This window comes from Molothrus ater, chromosome 22, assembly GCF_012460135.2.
Source record: "Molothrus ater isolate BHLD 08-10-18 breed brown headed cowbird chromosome 22, BPBGC_Mater_1.1, whole genome shotgun sequence".
NCBI classification, from domain to species: Eukaryota; Metazoa; Chordata; class Aves; order Passeriformes; family Icteridae; genus Molothrus; species Molothrus ater.
This window is the reverse complement of record NC_050499.2, coordinates 2,876,533-2,894,420: the sequence shown is the minus strand read 5'-3', so window position 1 is coordinate 2,894,420 and position 17,888 is coordinate 2,876,533. Positions and strand designations below refer to the sequence as shown.

The window sequence follows — 17,888 nt, the reverse complement described above, 5'->3', positions numbered from 1 at the left end:
AGGGACGAGTGGTGAGCGATGGAGCCGGCAGGGAGGGAGCTGAGCCAGCAGCGTGCGAGGAGCCGGCGGCAGAGGGCAGTGCAGAAATCCCATCTGGCAGAGCTTGTGAGTGTAATTCATTCCAGCGGGAGACATCCAAGAGACTTTATCAAGTGCAATTGTCCCACTGAGCCTTTCACCTGCACACACTTGCAAGACAGTCTGGAGTGACTACAGAGTATCCCTTTACAGTCAGAGCTGAAAGGAGCATTATAAAGGTGAATTAACATTTTAAAAGAACGTAAAAAACCCAGAACTGTTCTAATGATGATTAATGGGAAGCTATAAGGGAGGCCGTGACCTCCTGGTGTCATTAAATGGATTGGCAGGTTTCTGAGCATTAATTATAAATAGCCACAGGAGTTTGAGTGCTTAGCAGAACGATGATAAATCCATGACACAGGCACAGGGACAAGGAGCCAGGAGCGTGGGGGAACACGTGCCTGTGTGTGCACACAGCTCAGCGTGCAAGGACACATGGGTGTGCACGTGTGTCACACACAGGAAAGAGGCACAGAGCCAAAAAAAGGTGGGAATGAGTCTGTCTGAGGATACTGCTGTGTTTGGGTGGAGGGAGAAATGGATAAATGATAAATTAGGCACTACCAGTCAATCACATTTTCTAAATGTTTTATATCCCAAAAGCTATAAAAGCAATATTCCTTTCTGGCCTTATTGGAGCCATTTCTGGAAGGCAATCACATCTGTTTCCTTGGGGATTTGAGCTGAACTGTGCCTTGGCTTTTTTTTCCCTTGCCTTTTTTTTTTCCCTCCCCTTTCTATTTACTCTCTAGCCTGTTACCAAAGCAGGGTCAGAGCTTGCATACAAATAGGGAGGAGGAGTGAAAAACAAACAGCCCTGAACCAGTGATGAACAGACAAAAAGTGATTGCAAACTTCTCATGGCAAAGCCCCAGCGCCACAAATCATGGGCCACACAGATTCTGGGTCAGGCAGCTCCCACATTGGTATTTCCCTTGCTTTAATGTGCATCATTCCATAATTCCATTGATATTGTGGAGATCTGCATCCTGGGGCACTGCTGTGCATCAGCTTGGATGTGCTGAGCCACCCAGCCTGCCTGGGATTTGCACAGTTCTTCTCTTCCAAGGTCCCTTGGAGAGACACTCATGGATTAAAGCCCAAATCCCTCTCTGCAGCCCACAGGGGCCCAGAGCTGCAGCCACAAAGGTACATTTGCTCCCTAAAGCAGAAGGTGGGGTTTTGCAGGAGTTCTTTGGGAAGAAAGGATCAGCAAACCATCAGAGCCTGCAGATGGAGTTGGGAATAAATGGGGGATGAATGGAGGGAGGACCTGAGGCTCGTTAATGAGCTCTGCCAGTGAACCACAGCGACTGCAGAGGGGGAAGGCTCCTCTCGCTGCCAATGACGGGAACAAAAGGCTCTGGGTGAGATGCCAAGGGGGCAGTCCCATCCCTGGGCATCCAGACACCCCCCTTAGCATTCAGGACAGAGGCTGAGCTGGCACAGCTCTGCACCAGCAGCCACATCCCATCCCCAGCTGAGACAGCAGCCCCAGCACCCAACCATGGAGCATTTCCACTGGGATTGGGATCCCCATTTCCTCCAGCTCCTCTCTGAACTGCTCTTTTATTTCTTTTTATTTCTGCCCAATCTAGGGGGAAGCAAAAGCACAAGCCAACCCCCCCTCACACTAAAATTTAAAATATTCCTGTTTAGATTTAAGTCTCATTACCATGCTGGGCCCTCCTGTATTATTTCAACTGATTGGAATATGGTGGCAAAGGAATAAGTTCTCCATACAATTTTCTTCTGATCCTATTAGTTGCAATACAATTACAGTGAATACATCAATTCTTCGTCCCAGCAGCTCCTGGAAAGAGCCACCTATTAAAAGCTGGCTTATTAATGGAATTGTACTTCCAGGATTAATCGGGCCACGTTGGCCATTTCCATTTCTCACTCCACAAGTGCTTTTGTTTGCTTAATAGGCTGAAGTAACTTGAGAATGACACAACTTAGAGCTTCCCCATTTGCTCTGCATATCGCCAGCAAATTTAATATCGCTTTCCTTGCCGGCATCTCCCTGGGATAAAACCTGGCAGTGCTGCCAAGGAAATCCACCCTGCAGGCTGGGGAGGGGTGGAAGGAGCTTTCTGCCTTTGGCAGAGCCAACAAGGGGAAATTCCTCATTGATCCAAGGCGTCAAACCCAAAGGGAAATGGCAACACCAAAACAATTTGCCAAAGCCTGCTGGATGAGAGCCACTGGGATATCATCCCATGAGCAGTTCAAAAGCTTCCCAAAGCAGCCCCTCAGAGCATCACTCCCTGCTCAGTTTGATGTGGGGGGTCCCCTCTGGCCCTGCCCAATCCCAGCCGCAGGAAGCAGCATCAGCATCATCCCTGCACTGTTTCCCAGCACAGATATTCCTGTGGCAGCAAAGCCACTGCATGTTGAAGCACAGTAATATAGTATGACTTTTCCCTTTAATGGAATTTTTCTAGCCCACTAGGAAAAAAAAGACTCCATTAGCCATACTACAAAGGCTCCTACTTATTAGTATTTTAGAACAGCGGCAAAAACATTTCTTGAATCTAATTATTGCTGACAAATATGAAAATTGAAATCAAAGTTAAATTTTCAGCTACAGTGCCTCATTCGGCCGCGGCTCGCCCGCTCCCAACGATTGCATCAACACATTTATTCTGCTGAGCAGGCTCCCAGATTGGGCCCCCCCTTTCCCTGCAGCCCACCCCTCCATCTTCGCAGGCATTAGCTCTGACATATTCATCTCCACAGCCAGGCCACGGAACCAACTTCGTGTTTACCACTTGTACGTGGCCAGCGGATCGGAGCGAGGCTTCCAGGGGCTGCAGAGGAAGGGAGCAGAGCTTGCTGCTCGAAGAAGAACTTGCTGCTTTTTGGTTTTCACCTTTTCTTTTTAAATTTATTGTTATTTATTTCCAACTTCGCTGTCTCCCATCCCCTCCCAACCCAATCTCCAAAAGGGTGATTTTGATTTCCACCAAGATAGAGGATGTGGAAGGGAGGGGAGAATGGAGAGAGGGGGGAAATAAGGAGAAAAAAAAAAAGCCTTGTCAACATATTTCCTTTCTCCTACCTCCCCCCAACATACTGTAAAAATCAATCCCCTTTGTCATTTTGCTCTGCTTGTGTGAATGTTTAATGGCTGTCGAGGGAGATAATGATTGCTGCTAGGAAATTCATTTCAGATTTGCTATTTATAAAGTACTTGGTGCTCAGGTGGGAAATTAACATAAGGAAGGGGGAAAGGGACCAAACCAGGGAAAAAAAGGCAGCAGGAGAGGAGGGATGAGATGCTGCAGGGCTGGTTGGAACGGGATGGAGCCCAAAGAGAATCTGCATCTGGTCCCACCTCTCCTGGGACAGAGTGAAAAGGTTTGCATGGAGCAAGGATGGCACTGCCAGCCCCTTCCCACCCACGGATGCAAGAGATTATTCCCCAAGTGCCTGGGGGCTTCACCCCTCAAAACCCAGACCAGCAGCCCCAGCAGCACCAATGGTTTGTGCCCCAGCTCTCCCTGCAGCCCCTCAACCCTTTGGATTGACCCCAAACCTCCTCTGAGTCCCCTCTCCCCTCGAAGCCCACCGAACCTGCTGGATTTTTGAATCCCAAGGGAATTCCCATCTGCGGTCCAGCCAGACCCCACAGCACCAGCGCTGCCATTGAGTTGCTAATTCCTTGTCTCAGAAGTTGCTTTTCACTTTCTGATTTTTCAATAATAGGCTTGGTATGAATCCCTTAAGCTTCTGAAATAAGCTGAAAAATGCTTTTCCAGCCATTTACATAAACACAAGTGGATCAGAAGGAATAATCATAGTTTATGCATTATTTGGGGGCTTTGGAGATGGTTTCTAATGTGGTGTCAGGTTTTGAAGGCCAAAACATACAATGGGAAGCATTGACGTGCAGAAAAGCGGCACAAAAAGTAAACAATAAATAATACACGTTTTTTTCATGTTGTCTCCAGTGACAAGGCAGTTTTGGCTCTGCCACTACCCCAGCCTCTAATGGATCACGGATCCTGCTCCTCGCCAGCTTTGTTCCAAAACGAGCTTCATTAAGAGAGATGTCACTCATCCTAAATCCAAATGCACCCCGTGCCAGCCAGCCCTGCCGCTCTCCTGCACCTTGGCCCGCTATCAAAAACCCCAGTGCTGGCTTGGGGAATTGACTTTGGAAAAGTAAAAGTCTAACGGAGGCACCCTGTGATCTCTAAATACCATCTGTCCTGTAGAAAGGGAATGAAAGCTAAAAACACCCAAACCAAGCCAGGAACCAAGTGCTATTCACCAGATAACTCCTCGAAGAGGGGAAAAAAAAGCCCCAAACACCAAAAAAAGAAAGAGAATATTATGGCATTAATGAACCTTGCTTTGCTCTGTGGGCCTGTCACGCTTCCAGTGAGGCGGGTCAGGTCTGGCTTTCAAACCAGTTCTTTAAATCAAGAATTCTGTTTCTAGTAAAATGGAAACATTAGCAAAGGATCTGTTTTGAAGAAATAACAATACAAAATGGAACAAGGCTGGAGACTCCAGGCTCTTTGATACTGCTGGAACACGGCCTTTGGAGCTCTTTTTATTTTTTTTTTAAATCACTTCACAACTTTGTACATAAAGCCTCAGCGAGCTCCGAAGAAAATGTTTCAAAAATCAATCCTTACTCTTCCCAGAATTTACTTTCACTGGGAATTTGTGATTGTTCTTTTTTTAATTATTATTTCATTTTGGAATTAGAAAAACCTGAAACATTCCGCTTCGTTTCTAATATTACACAATTTCCCGTGGCATTTCCCACTCCTTAGCAGCTGCTCTCTCTCTCTCCCACCATGAGTCACTGGAGGACACAAACCAGCCCTCTGGACTGAGCATTTGTGGTTTTCCAAGCTCCTTTCCAAGCTAAATCAGGGTTCCCAGGATCAGCAGTGTGCAAGGAAAATACACCAACCCCTCAAGGCTGGGTTGGATGGGGCTTGGAGCAGCCTGGTCTAGTGGAAGGTGTTCCTGCCCATGGCAGGGGTGGAATGCATCACCAAAGGGGTATTGGAGACAGACAAAGGTGACACAGAGACTCCATCATCAGAAAGCATGAAAAGCACTTTATTTAGAAACCCACAGTTCTTGTAGGAACAATGGTGGACCTAAGACCTGATTGGCCTTTAGGAATCTTCTCTCTCCTGCTGGTGAACTATGAATAGCACACTCTGGAGAATCATATTTATAAACAACATTTACAGAAAGAGAGATAATAATTGTTTTAATTCTTTCTCCAAACTTTCTCACAGCTTCCCAGGAAAATCCTGGGACAGCTATGTCTCTCTCTGCTCAGAGGATATGTGGTTACCACAGGAATGAGATGAGATTTAAGGTCCTTTTCAACCCAAACTGTTCTGGGATATTTTTCTGTAATTTCCAAAAAATCCCTGATGAGAACCCACCCTCATCCTTCCTCCAAGCCAGACCCACATCCTGGGGTGAGCCACAGCTCACCCAGGGCAGAGAGGTGACCCTTCCATCCACCTCCAGAGGGTCCCTGGGGCTGTGCTGGGGCTTTTCACTCTGGCAGCACCTCCATCCCCACTGTGCCCGTGAGAAGGCAGAGGGTTCCATGCAGAGCACACAGGGAATACTCTGAGCACCAGGGATTCAGGCACAGTGGATGCCCAGAATCCTGACCTGCCCCTGCAGCTCCTCTGAAGCATTTCAGAGTCAAGGCTCCTTTTTTTTGACTGCCCTGATTAGCAAGCAAAGCATTACTGGGAGGTGGAGGAGGGGGGCAAGAATGCCAAGAACCAACCACTGTCTTTAGTGGGAACAGTCAACAGGACAAGGGGCCAAGAGGTCAATTAATTTACAACAGCTTTCAGCATTAGACATATTAACTGTTAAGCACATCAAAAATCCGAGCTCTGCCTCCTGGCAGCAGAGAGCAGAGCCTGGCAAGGCAGCACCTCTGATTTATTGTTGACCACGAGCAAGGTGCCTGCTTGGGGAGGAGGAGGAGGAAGGTGGCAGCTCCTCCCAGTGCCAGCCACAGCTCCAGATGTGCTGGGATGCAATTCCTGCAGGATGCAGGGGTTGGGGTGCCCCAAGGGGTGCAAAGGGATCACTCTTTGTGTTCCTGTTTTTTCAGAGAATCCCAGAATGGTTTGGGTTGGGAAGGGACCTTAAAGATCCTCCTATTCCAACCCCTGCCATGGACAGGACAGCTTCCACTATCCCAGGTGGCTCCAAGCCCCATCCAGCCTGGCTTTCAACACTTCCAGAGATACAGGGGAAGCCACAGCTGCTCTGGGCACACTGTTCTGGGATCTTCACACCCTCACAGCCAAGAATTTCTTCCCAATCTCCCATCCAGCCCTGCCCTCTGGCACTGGGAGCCATTCCCTGGGTCCTGTCCCTCCATCCCTTGTCCCCAGTCCCTCTCCAGCTCTCCTGGAGCCCCTTTAGCTCCTGCAAGGGGCTCTGAGCTCTCTTTGGAGCCTTCTCCTCTCCAGGTGAGCACCCCCAGCTCTCCCAGTCTGGTTTTTTTCCTATAAAAGCCTCTAAAGGCATGAAAAACCCACGTGTGGTGCTGGCTGGCAACAGAAGACAGAAGCATGGCTTGGACTTCCACTACAAAATCCCCAAATCTGGCACCTTGCTCATTTTGGCTCCTGTTTGAAGCCAAGAACTCAACTCCAAGTCCAAGGCACAGCTCCAAGCTTTTGCCATGAACATCAGAGATGGATCAGGTTTGAGTCTAATGGGAGATTTGTCACTGCCCATCAAAGGAGAATGACAGTAATGCTTAAAAAATCCCATTTCCCCTCTTTAAAGCTCTTGTCCCTTCAACTGGAGAACAAGCAAGGAACGTTTTTCCCTTTCTTGCCACTACTGAAGTTTGGGAAGCAAAGACAAATACAAATAAAGGTCTTTTTTTGATCCCCATGGCCAAATATTTGCTCCTCACAACGTGTTTCCCAGGCTGAGGAAAGCTGAATTTCACCTCCACTGACTGACTGGAGCTTCCTGGGAAGAGCTCTCCCCATCCACTCCTGGTTTATCACAGAAAACAGCAAGCCCTGCTCACTAACCTGACCTAGATCTGTCAACTGATCAATTTCTTCCCCATGGGGAAAAAATAAAATGGGGGAGGAAATCAAAATATAGGTATTTTTAAGTGAAAACTGCAAGAAAAATACACAAAGCAGACACTCTAATATCAAATGCACTCGTCTCAGGAGTAAGTTAAAGGAAGATGGAAAAACCACGAGCCAGGGTTATTGTGCTGGTCAAAGTTCTTATGTGGAGAAAGGAGAAGCAGCTTTTGTGAAGCACAGGGATATTCCAAAACTGGCAGCAGCCTCCAGAGCCCCAGCCCTGCACACAGGGATGGTCCCTGAGGTTACCAGAGCAGATTTTTTACAAGCTCCCAGCTCCCACCTGATCCTCTCTACTTATCAAACTGATATTTATCTCCCTCTGACCCATGAAGCTCATCCCAAATGTGGGAAAGAGAGAGAAGCTGGACACCAACCTGGGCTTCCACAGAATCCCCAAATCTGGCATTTTTGCTCATCTTGGTCCCTGCTAGAAGGCAAGAGCTCAACTCCAAGGCCAAGCTGCAGCTCCAAACCCTGGCCATGAACACCTGAGGTGGTGTTCCATCCTTTCCTCCTCACATACCCACCACAGGGTGGCCACAGGCACCTTGTTCACATGTGCTTCATGGCCAGGAAACGACTGCAAATCCTGAAATTTGTCCTGAAATGATGGGACCTCACACGTCTCCAGCCCACCAGTGAGGCTCCTAAACCTGGTGTAGCTACTACACAAACCTACTCCAGCACCTCCTCCTGTGCTGCAAGGGAATTTATTACACACAATGGAGCTTCCATTGCACTTTGATTTTTTTTAATTATTTTGATCATGATTTTTATCATTGAGATCTCTCCACAACCACAGCATAGAGCAACTACAACAACTTTACTCCTCCTTGTATCCTCCTTGTATTACAGCTGTGTAACCAGCTCAGCACAGGGAGGCCCCCAGGGAAGCAGCAGAAATCCACACTTGTGTAGTGGGATAGAATATAAGAAAATAAAGATAGTGTAGAAAGTATTCTTACCCCTAAGGAGTGCAGCTGGGCCAATTATGAAAGATTAGGAGCAGGCCTGTCTTTAACAGGCCAGAGCTGTACCCAGTGAGACGAAGATGCTATAAAAGAGTGGTTGGCCCCTTGAGGAGGGAACTGGAGTCAGTGGCTGCTTTGTGAAGAAGAAAGGGTCAGTGCTCTGAGGAGCTGCCCATGAGAAACACCAGGAAGGTGTGAAACTTTTGTGATAAAGAGACAGCAGCGTGGCACCTAACAGTGTGAGGGGCTGACTCAGGAGAAACAGCAAGAAGATATGGAACTTTTGTGATAAAGAGACAACAGCATGGAACCCCTGCAGTAAGATGACAACACACTTGGAAAACCCACCTGCAGCTCCACCACCCACACCAAAATCCCATCCCCTTTCCAGCATTTTGGGTGCCTCCAGCGTTTTGCACAGCTCAGCTGCTTTCCAAAGGTCTTCTCAGGTTCCTGCTTGCTCTGATGAATCTTAAAAATGTGCCAATTAATGCCACGTGGTTCCTGATTTCCAGAGGTGCTGATACCTCCTCAGCCCTGCTGGGAATCAACAGCAGTGACAGATGTTCAGCCACGCTCCAAATCCAGCATTGAGCAGGCAGAGTGCATTCCCCTCCTTTTATGTACTGCATATAACTGGGTTATCTAATCATGTAGGTATTGATTATTACTGTTATTACCTATTAAAAAGCTATTTTCTGCCGTTGGGGTGAATATCATGTTTTATTGACCTGTGTGATAACTATTAACCACATCTAATATTTTTCCTGAGGACCAATAAATCCGAGCATTCACAAAAAGATGTCGATACACGTAATTTTTCTTATACGCATTCATTAGTGCAATTACCTCCTGCACGAGCTGCCAGGAGGATTCCCCTCACCCCTCCACTGAGAGAAAACTCTCACAGGATTTTGGGGGCAGCATTTTTTGGGAGTAGCCTGAGGTTTCCCCCTCACCCCTCCACTGAGAGAAAATTCTCATAGGATTCTGGGGGTAGAATTTTTTGGTGACAGCATTTTCTGGTGATAGCATTTCTTGGGGGATAGGGGTTTTTGGGGGCGGCATTTTTGGGGATTAGCAGGTTTCCCCTCACCCCTCCACTGAGAGAAAATTCACACAGGATTCTAGGGGTAGATTTTTTGGTGATGGCATTTCTTGGGGGACAGCATTTTTTGGGGATAGTATTTTTTGGGAGTAGCCCGAGGTTTCCCCCTCACCCCTCCACTGAGAGAAAATTCACACAGGATTCTGGGGACAGCATTTTTTGGGGGTAGAATTTTTTGGGAGTAGCAGGAGGTTTCCCCTCACCCCTCCACTGATAGAAAATTCACACAGGATTTTGGGCACAGCATTTTTGGGGGACAGCATTTTTCAGGTGTAGCATTTTTTGGGGGCAGCATTTTTTGGGGGGTGGCACTCTTTTGAGATAGTTTTTTTTTTGGGAGCAGTATTTTTTAGGATAGTATTTTTGGGCACAGCATTTTTTGGGGATATCATTTTTGGGGGGCAGCATTTTCTGGGGATAACATTTTTTTTTTTTTCATAGCCCCAACCCAGATTCCAAATCCTGCCTTTCCTAAGGGGAAGCACCCAGCCCCTCCTGCCTGTGGATGTGTCTCTGGGTCAGATCCAGCCTTTCCATCACACACCAGCACAGCCTGTCTCACTTTGGGAATTATCTGCATCCCAGCCACATCGAACGAGCGAATAATTCTTTCGGATGAGGAACGCTCTGTGTAGGATGTTGACACATGCTATTATTTTACATACCTATTTCAGCTTGTATGCTTATTAGAATAAGGTCTTTATGCTAATTTGTAAATCAAATTCCCATAATTCTTGGCTTACTGATGCTAAAGGCCCAGCTAAATCTTCTATGACCTTTTAGCCTGGTTAATCCTTTTACGTGTGGCTGAGTGAAGAGTTTTCTTGTCTCTTCCACTCCCGAGTGCTGGGGTGAGATTTTTGCCCCTTCCTTAAGAAATCCAGGTGGGCTGTGGGTCAAGGACATGGGGCATAAGTGAGGACACCCCTTTGCTTTGAGCCAGGAAAGGGGGAAGGGAAAATTCTGCTGCCTGGGCCCTGTGTGAGGATATTTTGGATTTTCATTGCTGCTATTTAAAAATCACACAGAAGACACAGAGCAAACACAATGAGAGCTGTGTTGCCAAATTGCCACTCACTTCCCGAAGCCTGGGGCTATCCCAGCCCTCTGCAACCTCCCCTCTTCCCATCTCCTCTCCCAAGTTGTGGCTGGACGTTTTCTGGATCCATCCTTCTCATGAGTGGATGCAATGGACACCTGTAGCTTCTTCCAAGGGATGCAGCATCCAAGAAATGCCCCAGCCTCTCTCTCCAGCTCCCTTGGTGTCCAACCACCCTGGACATTCCAGGGCTCAGGGGGCTCTTTCCTGATGGACACAACCCTCAACAGCTCCCATTTTAGGGCCGCATTTCCACAAATCCAACAAATGAACAAAATTTCCACAAAAGTGAGTCTGCAAAACTTGGAGGACCCACAGATGTTTGCACAAATGCAGGTGGTCAAACGCCTCTGAATTATCCCACTTCATGCTCCACTTTCCTTTCAAGCACACTCACAAACCACTTTTCTTCTTGTTTTTTTGGCTGGAAATAGGGAAATGACCCAGGGGAGGACGAGCCGCTGCAGAGGGCAGCACACATCTCTGGAGATATTTGGAGGAGGTTTGTGCCAAACACAGTTTTCCTGCATGACAATTATTTTCACCTTTTCAAACACAAGGCAGCTCCACTTCTGGACACCAAACAAAGGGGAAAACTTATGAATTCCAAAAACTGCTGGGATTAGCAGAAGAATTCACGAAGCAGAAGCACATTACTGCTGATTTTCAGCACTGCATACAAACCTAAATATTACCTTGGGCTTGAATGAACCCAAATTTCTCAAAACTCTCTTTAAAAGTTTGTGCTAAAATACAAAATTATTCGTAGGGTGTGTTTGAGGGGTTTTTTGAATGACTCTTAAATAAAATTACGCAAGAAAAAAACTCCCAAGGGGACTCCTTCCTTCCAACAATGCAGCAACTCCCAGCCCCAAAAAGGCCCCAACTTTTTGCTGCCAAAGGCTGCCCTGGGCAATATTTCACCCAGTTCCCCACAGCTCTGCCCTGGGTCCTCCCCAGCCCACAGAATAACGTGGCTCCCTGCTTTCCCTCACTCCAGGAGTGACTCAGGGACTTCTGGCACCCACATCAGATTCCTGAAATGCAGGGAATTGGGGGATTTTGGGCTCAGGGAGTCAGCACATTCCTCCCCACTGCTCTGCTGCCCAGGAGAGTTATAAAAAATAATAAATAAAGAAATAAAAAACCAACTACTTTTTGATCTGGAAGCTTTGATAGGAGCAAGGAAAGGAAGCAGGAAGGATGACCAGAGGCATGGAATAAGACTGCAAGGAAGCCAGGTGAGGAGCCCCAAAGCAAGCATTAAAAAATAATAAAATAATGAAATAATAAAACAAATGAAGCCTCAATTCCGAGCAGGAGAAGTGAGGAGGGAAAGGCGCAGCTTCATCCCTCTCCTGGGGAGCCCCGACCCTTCACACCCCGCCCGGGTTCCCTGGAGGGCTCGGAGCGGGGGAAGCCCCTGGGATGCAGGAATGCCGGGCGGGCAGCAGCAGCCCTGCGAGACGGAGAGCGGGAGGAAGGCGAAGAGGAGCGATGCCTCGGCACCGTGTGATGTGCATGTTAAGCAGCCTGTGCCGGTCGATACGGCACGGGGGGCTCTCCCCCCGCAGCAGCAGCAGCGGGCCCGGTTTGCCCAGCAGAGAGAAGTTTGTGGTGGGAGACACCCAGTGAGCATCCCTGGCCACCCCGCAGCCCCCAGCCCCGCACCCGCTGGGCTCCCAGAGCCCGCCCGGCTCCTGCTGCAGCGCTCCTCGGCACACGGGGGACGAGGCTGGGCTGCTTTGGACATCCCCAGCCTTCCGCGGGCACCTGGGAGCAGCGCAGAGGGAGCAGGATCCGCCTGTGGAGAAGGAGGTGCATTCACCCCGCCGGGCGCATCCATCCTCGGGAGACCCCACATCCCCCCGGGCTGCATCCGTCTGGCCCAGGAATACTCGCATCGCCCCGGGGGTGCATCCCTGCTCCAAGGAGCGCCTGCATCCCCTCCCGGGGTGCATCCGTGTCCCCGGGAAGTGCCCGCATCCCGCCCCGGAGCCCCGCTCCAGGCGCAGCAGCATCCCCCTGGCGCATCCCCTGCGCATCCCGAGCTCCCGCGGCGGCCCGGGGCAGGATGCGGCTCCATCCTCTCCTCCCATGGAGGAAACCCCGCTCCCACAGCCCCTCCAGATGGCTGCGAGGAGCCTAACGCGAGCTGACAGGCTCGGCGCTCCCGGCCAGATGGGGCTGGCTCCTGCCGCCTCTTCCCCCCTCCTTTTCCCTTCGCTTTTTGCTCTTTTTTTTCCCCCTTGCACAGCCCCCCCTCCCCTCCAAGCACCGTCCCCCGGCTGGGGGGAGGCAGCCGTGCTGATCCGGGACAGACTGGACCAGGACTTCCCAACTCCCAGCCCGGCGGGAGCGGGGCTGCACCGAGTTTTTCGGACGACCTTGCTGGAAAAGCAAAGGCGTGGGGGGAGCACGGAGGAACCCCGGTCCCCCCACCGTGTCCCCCAGCCTGTTGGATCACTGATCCTGCCAGAATCGTGCTGGGATGGCAGAGTCCTCCTGCACCCGCAAAGATAATCAGGACGCCAGGGGAGCGGTGTCCCCCCCGCCGCCAGCCCGGTGCACCGGGGATTCCTGCGCCGCACCCGCATCCGCATCCCCCGCAACTTCACGGCGGGCTGGGGACAATTTCCCAGCTCTGTCCCCGCTCTGGAGGGATCCTCATGCCCACTCTGGGGGGATTCTCATCCCCCAGCCCCCTCGGAGGGTGCTGCTGTGGGACCGCGCATCCTCCGCCCGCCCGGGCTGCGTCCCCCGCGGCGTTCCCTACCTTGGGGGAGGAGGAGCGCGGCCATCCCGGCGAAGATCACCCAAGAGACGGGGTGGTGCATTTTGGCCTGGGCCATGGTTTTCCTTCTCCTTCCCCACTCACTGCCGGGCAGGGAAAGGTTTAAAATCCAGCGTTTTCCCGGAGCAAAGCGCAGGAAGAGGGGCGGGGGGGGGGGGGAAGGAAAAAGGAAGGGGGAAAAAAAAAAAAAAAGGAAAAAAGCACCGAAGGGTGGGGGAGGGGGGAAAAAAACCCAAAAGAAAAAAAAAAAGGGGGGGGAAGGGGGTCGGAAGGGGTTGCAGGTGCGAGGACAGGCGCTGCGTGCCCGCCGCTCCGGCCCGCACACGCCGCCCGGCTGCAACACGCCGCCGGCCGCGCACGCAGCCGCCCCCGCGCAGCATTCATTGGCTGCGGGGCCCCCCCGCGCCGGCACCCGCACCCTGCCGGCACCCGCACCCCCGCACCCCCGCGGCAAAGACACCCCGAGAACCCCGCCGGCATCGGCACCCCCAATATCCGCACCCCCAACATCTGCACCGCTTAACCCCAGCACCATCCAGACCCCCAGCACCCGCAGCCCGGCGGCAAAGACACCCCGAGAACCCCGCCGGCATCGGCACCCCCAATATCTGCATCCCCCTAACCCCAGTACCATCCGGACCCTGCCGGCACCCGCACCCCAGCGGCAAAGACGCCCTGAGCACCCCCCCAGCATCTGCACCCCCCATATCTGCACCCCCCCAACCCCACCAGCATCGGGACACCCGGCACCTGCAGTCCCGCACCCCAGCGGCAAAGAGACCCCAAACACCCACGGGCATGTGCACCCCCAACATCTGCACCCCCCTAACCCCACCAGCACCCGCACCCCCGCACCCCAGGGGCAAAGACACCCCGAGTACCCCGCCAGCATCGGCACCCCCAATTTCTGCATCCCTCCTAACCCCACCAGCACCCGCACCCCCGTCACTGTCAGCACCCGCAGTCCCCAACTTCCCCCCGGCATCCACCCCCCCAAACTGCCCCCCCGGGCATCCACATCCCCAAACTGCCCCCCTGGGCATCTACACCCCCAAACTGCCCCTCCCGGGGCATCTGCAGCCCCCTCATCCCACCAGGATCTGCACCACCCCACCCCTCAGCATCCACATCCCCCTCAGTGTTGGCAGCCGCAGCCCCCAGGGTTCCCCCCTCCATCTGCATCCCCCCAGCTCCAGCATCCCCCCAAACTCCCCTGGCAGCCAGCACCCACATCCCCTGGGCATCTGCACCCCCCCACATTTCCCTTTAGCGTTCACCCCCCTGCTCCATCACCCACACACCCCCACAGCACCCTTGAAACCCCCCCAAAGCTCTTCCCCTCTGGGAAAGGGGGTGAATCCCTCCTGGAGCAGCTGCAGCAGTGCTGTGACTCAGTTTCCCCAGCTGCACGGTGGTGGGAGGGATTCACACCCACACACCCACCCTGCGTCCCACCTGCCTGGCCCCAAAGGAAGAGGGGCACCTGCTCCTGGGGGCCTGATCTCTGCAGGACAGCCCCTACAAGCCTCTTCCCCTTGTGCACCTAAACCCACGTGGAAATGGCTCTAGAAGCAAATTTAATAAGGAAAACCTCTTCAGTTTGGAGCAGAAATCTCCTTTTAGTCCAGATCAAGGGGGGTTTTCCATGCTGTAACCATGCTCATCTGATTCCTCACACCAAGCCCCTGCTCTGAGCAGCATCTGGGCCCCTTGGACCCAGTTTAGGATTGAACACACTCCTGTTACCTCAGCTCCTTGCCCATGCCAACCACTGGTCCCTATTTCACAACACCAGAAATAAAATAGGCTTCTCTCCACTTCAGGATTCCCAAACCAAACACATCTGTCCACACCACAACCCAGCATCAAGAGCATGACACCCACATGCCCACACAGAAAAGGTCCTTGAAACAAAAACCTTAAATTATTCCACCCTTTGTCCAATAAAAAGAATATCTGAGGCTCAGAACCCACAGAGACCCCTTTAAAACAACCTAAATAAAAACTATCACATTAAATATTATTTTCATAAGTGATAAGGATGTCTCATTTGATTGCTCGGGGTGACTCACAGCCCCTTCAAACAACATTATAGCCAGGAGAAAAATGACAAAGAGGAAAAAAAATTAAAGATATTCTGGCTTTTTGTATTTATGCCTCCTCAGAGGCTTCCAAAAATCTGAGCTGTTCACTTTGCAATTCAGAAGAAGACTTGGCTGCGAACTCTTGGAAATCCAGCTGTGTTTCTCTCTCTATCACCCAGGGACTCTCTGAGTCAGATCCAGGCCAGTCCTTGTGCTGCAGGAAGGTGACAAAGCACAGGTCCCTCTGCTCAAGCCCCGTCCTCAGATCTGACAAGAATTCAAATGTCAAACGTTGGGAGGGATTGGCAGCTCAGGCTGGGTGCTCCCACCTGCCCTGTTTGATGCCTGCACGTCCCTGCCACCAGCCAAAGGGTGACACTGTCCCCAGCCACAGACAAGACGCATTCACCCTTCCTTGGGTGCTCCCCAGCACCTCCACTGCTGTGTCCCACCAATTTCCACGAGGAGTTGCCAAAAAGTGGCTGCAGGCTGCTGCAGAGGGCTCTTAGCTCTCCTTCCTGTCCCCACCCAAGGCTTGGTTCAACCCACAGACCCTGAGGAGGTCCAGTGGATCCACCACCAGCTCCTGGCACCACCAGGAGCACCCCACACCCTGCCAGGGCCTGCAGCACCTCCCAGCTCATTAGGACAGCGAGAGCTAATGAGCACAGTGGCATTAATGACCCGGTGGTGCAGCAGGACACTTCTCCAGAGCCAAATACAGGATGTGGAGGATTTAATCTTGTCATGATATCAGGGCTGGGAGCACAAACTAACTGCTGCTCCAGCGACCACCAGCTGATAGAAAACCCCTGGAAAGGGGGAAAGATTCCTAATCCCATCCCATGTCAACCTCCCCACCATTCCACCTGCATAAATTGCCTACCATGAGATGCCACACAGCAATTTTTACCACCCTTGGCAAAGCTCCTTTGACCCCCAGCTTGCCGAGCCAGCGACTGCGTTTGGAGCAGCTGGAAACGGTCAATTAGGTTGGTTTGGTTTATTACCAACACATTATGCTTTAAAAAACACAACTTCCCTGCCTGTTTGCCTAAGCAGGGAGAGCAGTTTCTAAGTCAGCCCTACGCAGTCGCTGCTCTTCCTACAGATTTGCTCCATGCATTATTAATCCACACAGCGCCTGCTCTGAGCACGGATATTTACCAGTGCACCAGAACAGCTCTTAAGGAGCCTTTGGCTTGTGGCTTTGGGAACATCAACTTTTCATGTTGAGCAGCAGGTGATGTTCAACAGAATGCCTTGCAATAAATGCCTAATATCTCCATTACACTCGTCCATATCTACGTGCTGGGCTGATAGGAACATGCAGATAGCAGGGCTGCACTCCTGAGATAGGGATGGGGGGACAAGTTATCATTGGAAATCATATATAAATATATATTTATACCTGGTGTTAACCAGGGACACCATCCCTCCATGCAGAAGGCTCCTCTCGGCAGAAATTCCTGCAAAATTTCTATGAAATTCAATTTTTTTCTGCCCCTAAATCTGAATAAAAGCCCAAAACACAACACCTTGGCTAAAAGTCTGCAGGGAAAAAAAAAAAAAATCCTGATGTGCTGCTTTGCAAGGAAACCTCTAACTGGCTCTAAAAGGAGCGCTGTGACCTTGCTGAGCAGCACTGCATAATTTTTAATAGACATTTTTTTGCTGGAACTGACATACTCCCAGGCGTGGTTTTACTTCACTAACATTTTTTCCAGAGGGAAATGCCATGTTTCATTGGGTTTTTTTTCATCATCCCTCCATATACATCCCTATAATTACTGTATGCATTACAATAGCATTGGCGTGCCTTTGATAAGATCCTGGTTCCATTATGCTCCACTCCGTGTGTACACCCGGTAAAAACAGTCCCTCCCTTGAGCTCTTCAAGTCAAAATAGAGAAAGCAGAGGAAGGTGTTGAGACAAGAGCAAATTACTTCTCATTTTAGGGCTGGAAAAATAAGACTTGGGTAGGCTAAGCCACCACATGAGGCCGGGGAGGGAATTTCCAGCTGTGTCACGAACGGAACCAAAACCTCCCAGATTTTAAGGCTTGCAGGGCTCACCTGCTTCCCCATCCGAAATGACTTCTCCTCGTGGCTCCCCAGTGCAAGGGGAGAGTGAAAGCAACGCTCCCACCGCTCTGCCAGAAACACCAGCGGTGAATTATGTGCAAAATGACCCTTTCTTCTTGACAATGGGAAGAATTTGTAAAGCTCCACGCACGGCCCTGCCCACGTGTCCACACAAAGGCATTCCAGCACCCCCGAGCCCTGGCGTGCAGGGGACACACGGAGCCAGACAGACTCGTGCCCACGGGTGCCCAGCTCTGCTCCTTTCATTACACCTCCCACGGGTGAGAAAGATAAGCCCAAACGGAGCAGCTGCATGAAGGGAGGAAGCCTATAAGTTATTCATAAGTTCAGGCTCAAGCTCCTCTCTTGCTTTCACTCCATGACACCTTCAAAACATATTATTCATCTATTTTTTTTTTCCTCCTCTGGGAAGGGAGATGGTAATTGTAGTAAATATATCACTGCCAAGTCATCCCCGCAGCCTCCGAGGCTGCACGGCGCGAGGGGCAGGGATCTGAGGCAGCAGATTTGGGATG

General features: G+C 51.0%; 1 protein-coding gene across 1 annotated transcript in view; it reads right to left on the bottom strand.

The window, feature by feature from the left end:
* Nucleotides 1-13,323, bottom strand: part of NTM (neurotrimin) — a 389,377-nt gene extending 376,054 nt beyond the window's left edge. The window contains exon 1 of the mRNA XM_036397397.2: nucleotides 13,166-13,323. Within this exon, the coding sequence (XP_036253290.1) occupies nucleotides 13,166-13,241 (76 nt within the window). The 5' untranslated portion in view covers nucleotides 13,242-13,323. The remainder of the gene's footprint in view (nucleotides 1-13,165) is intronic.
* Between the last annotated feature and the right edge of the window lie 4,565 nt (nucleotides 13,324-17,888).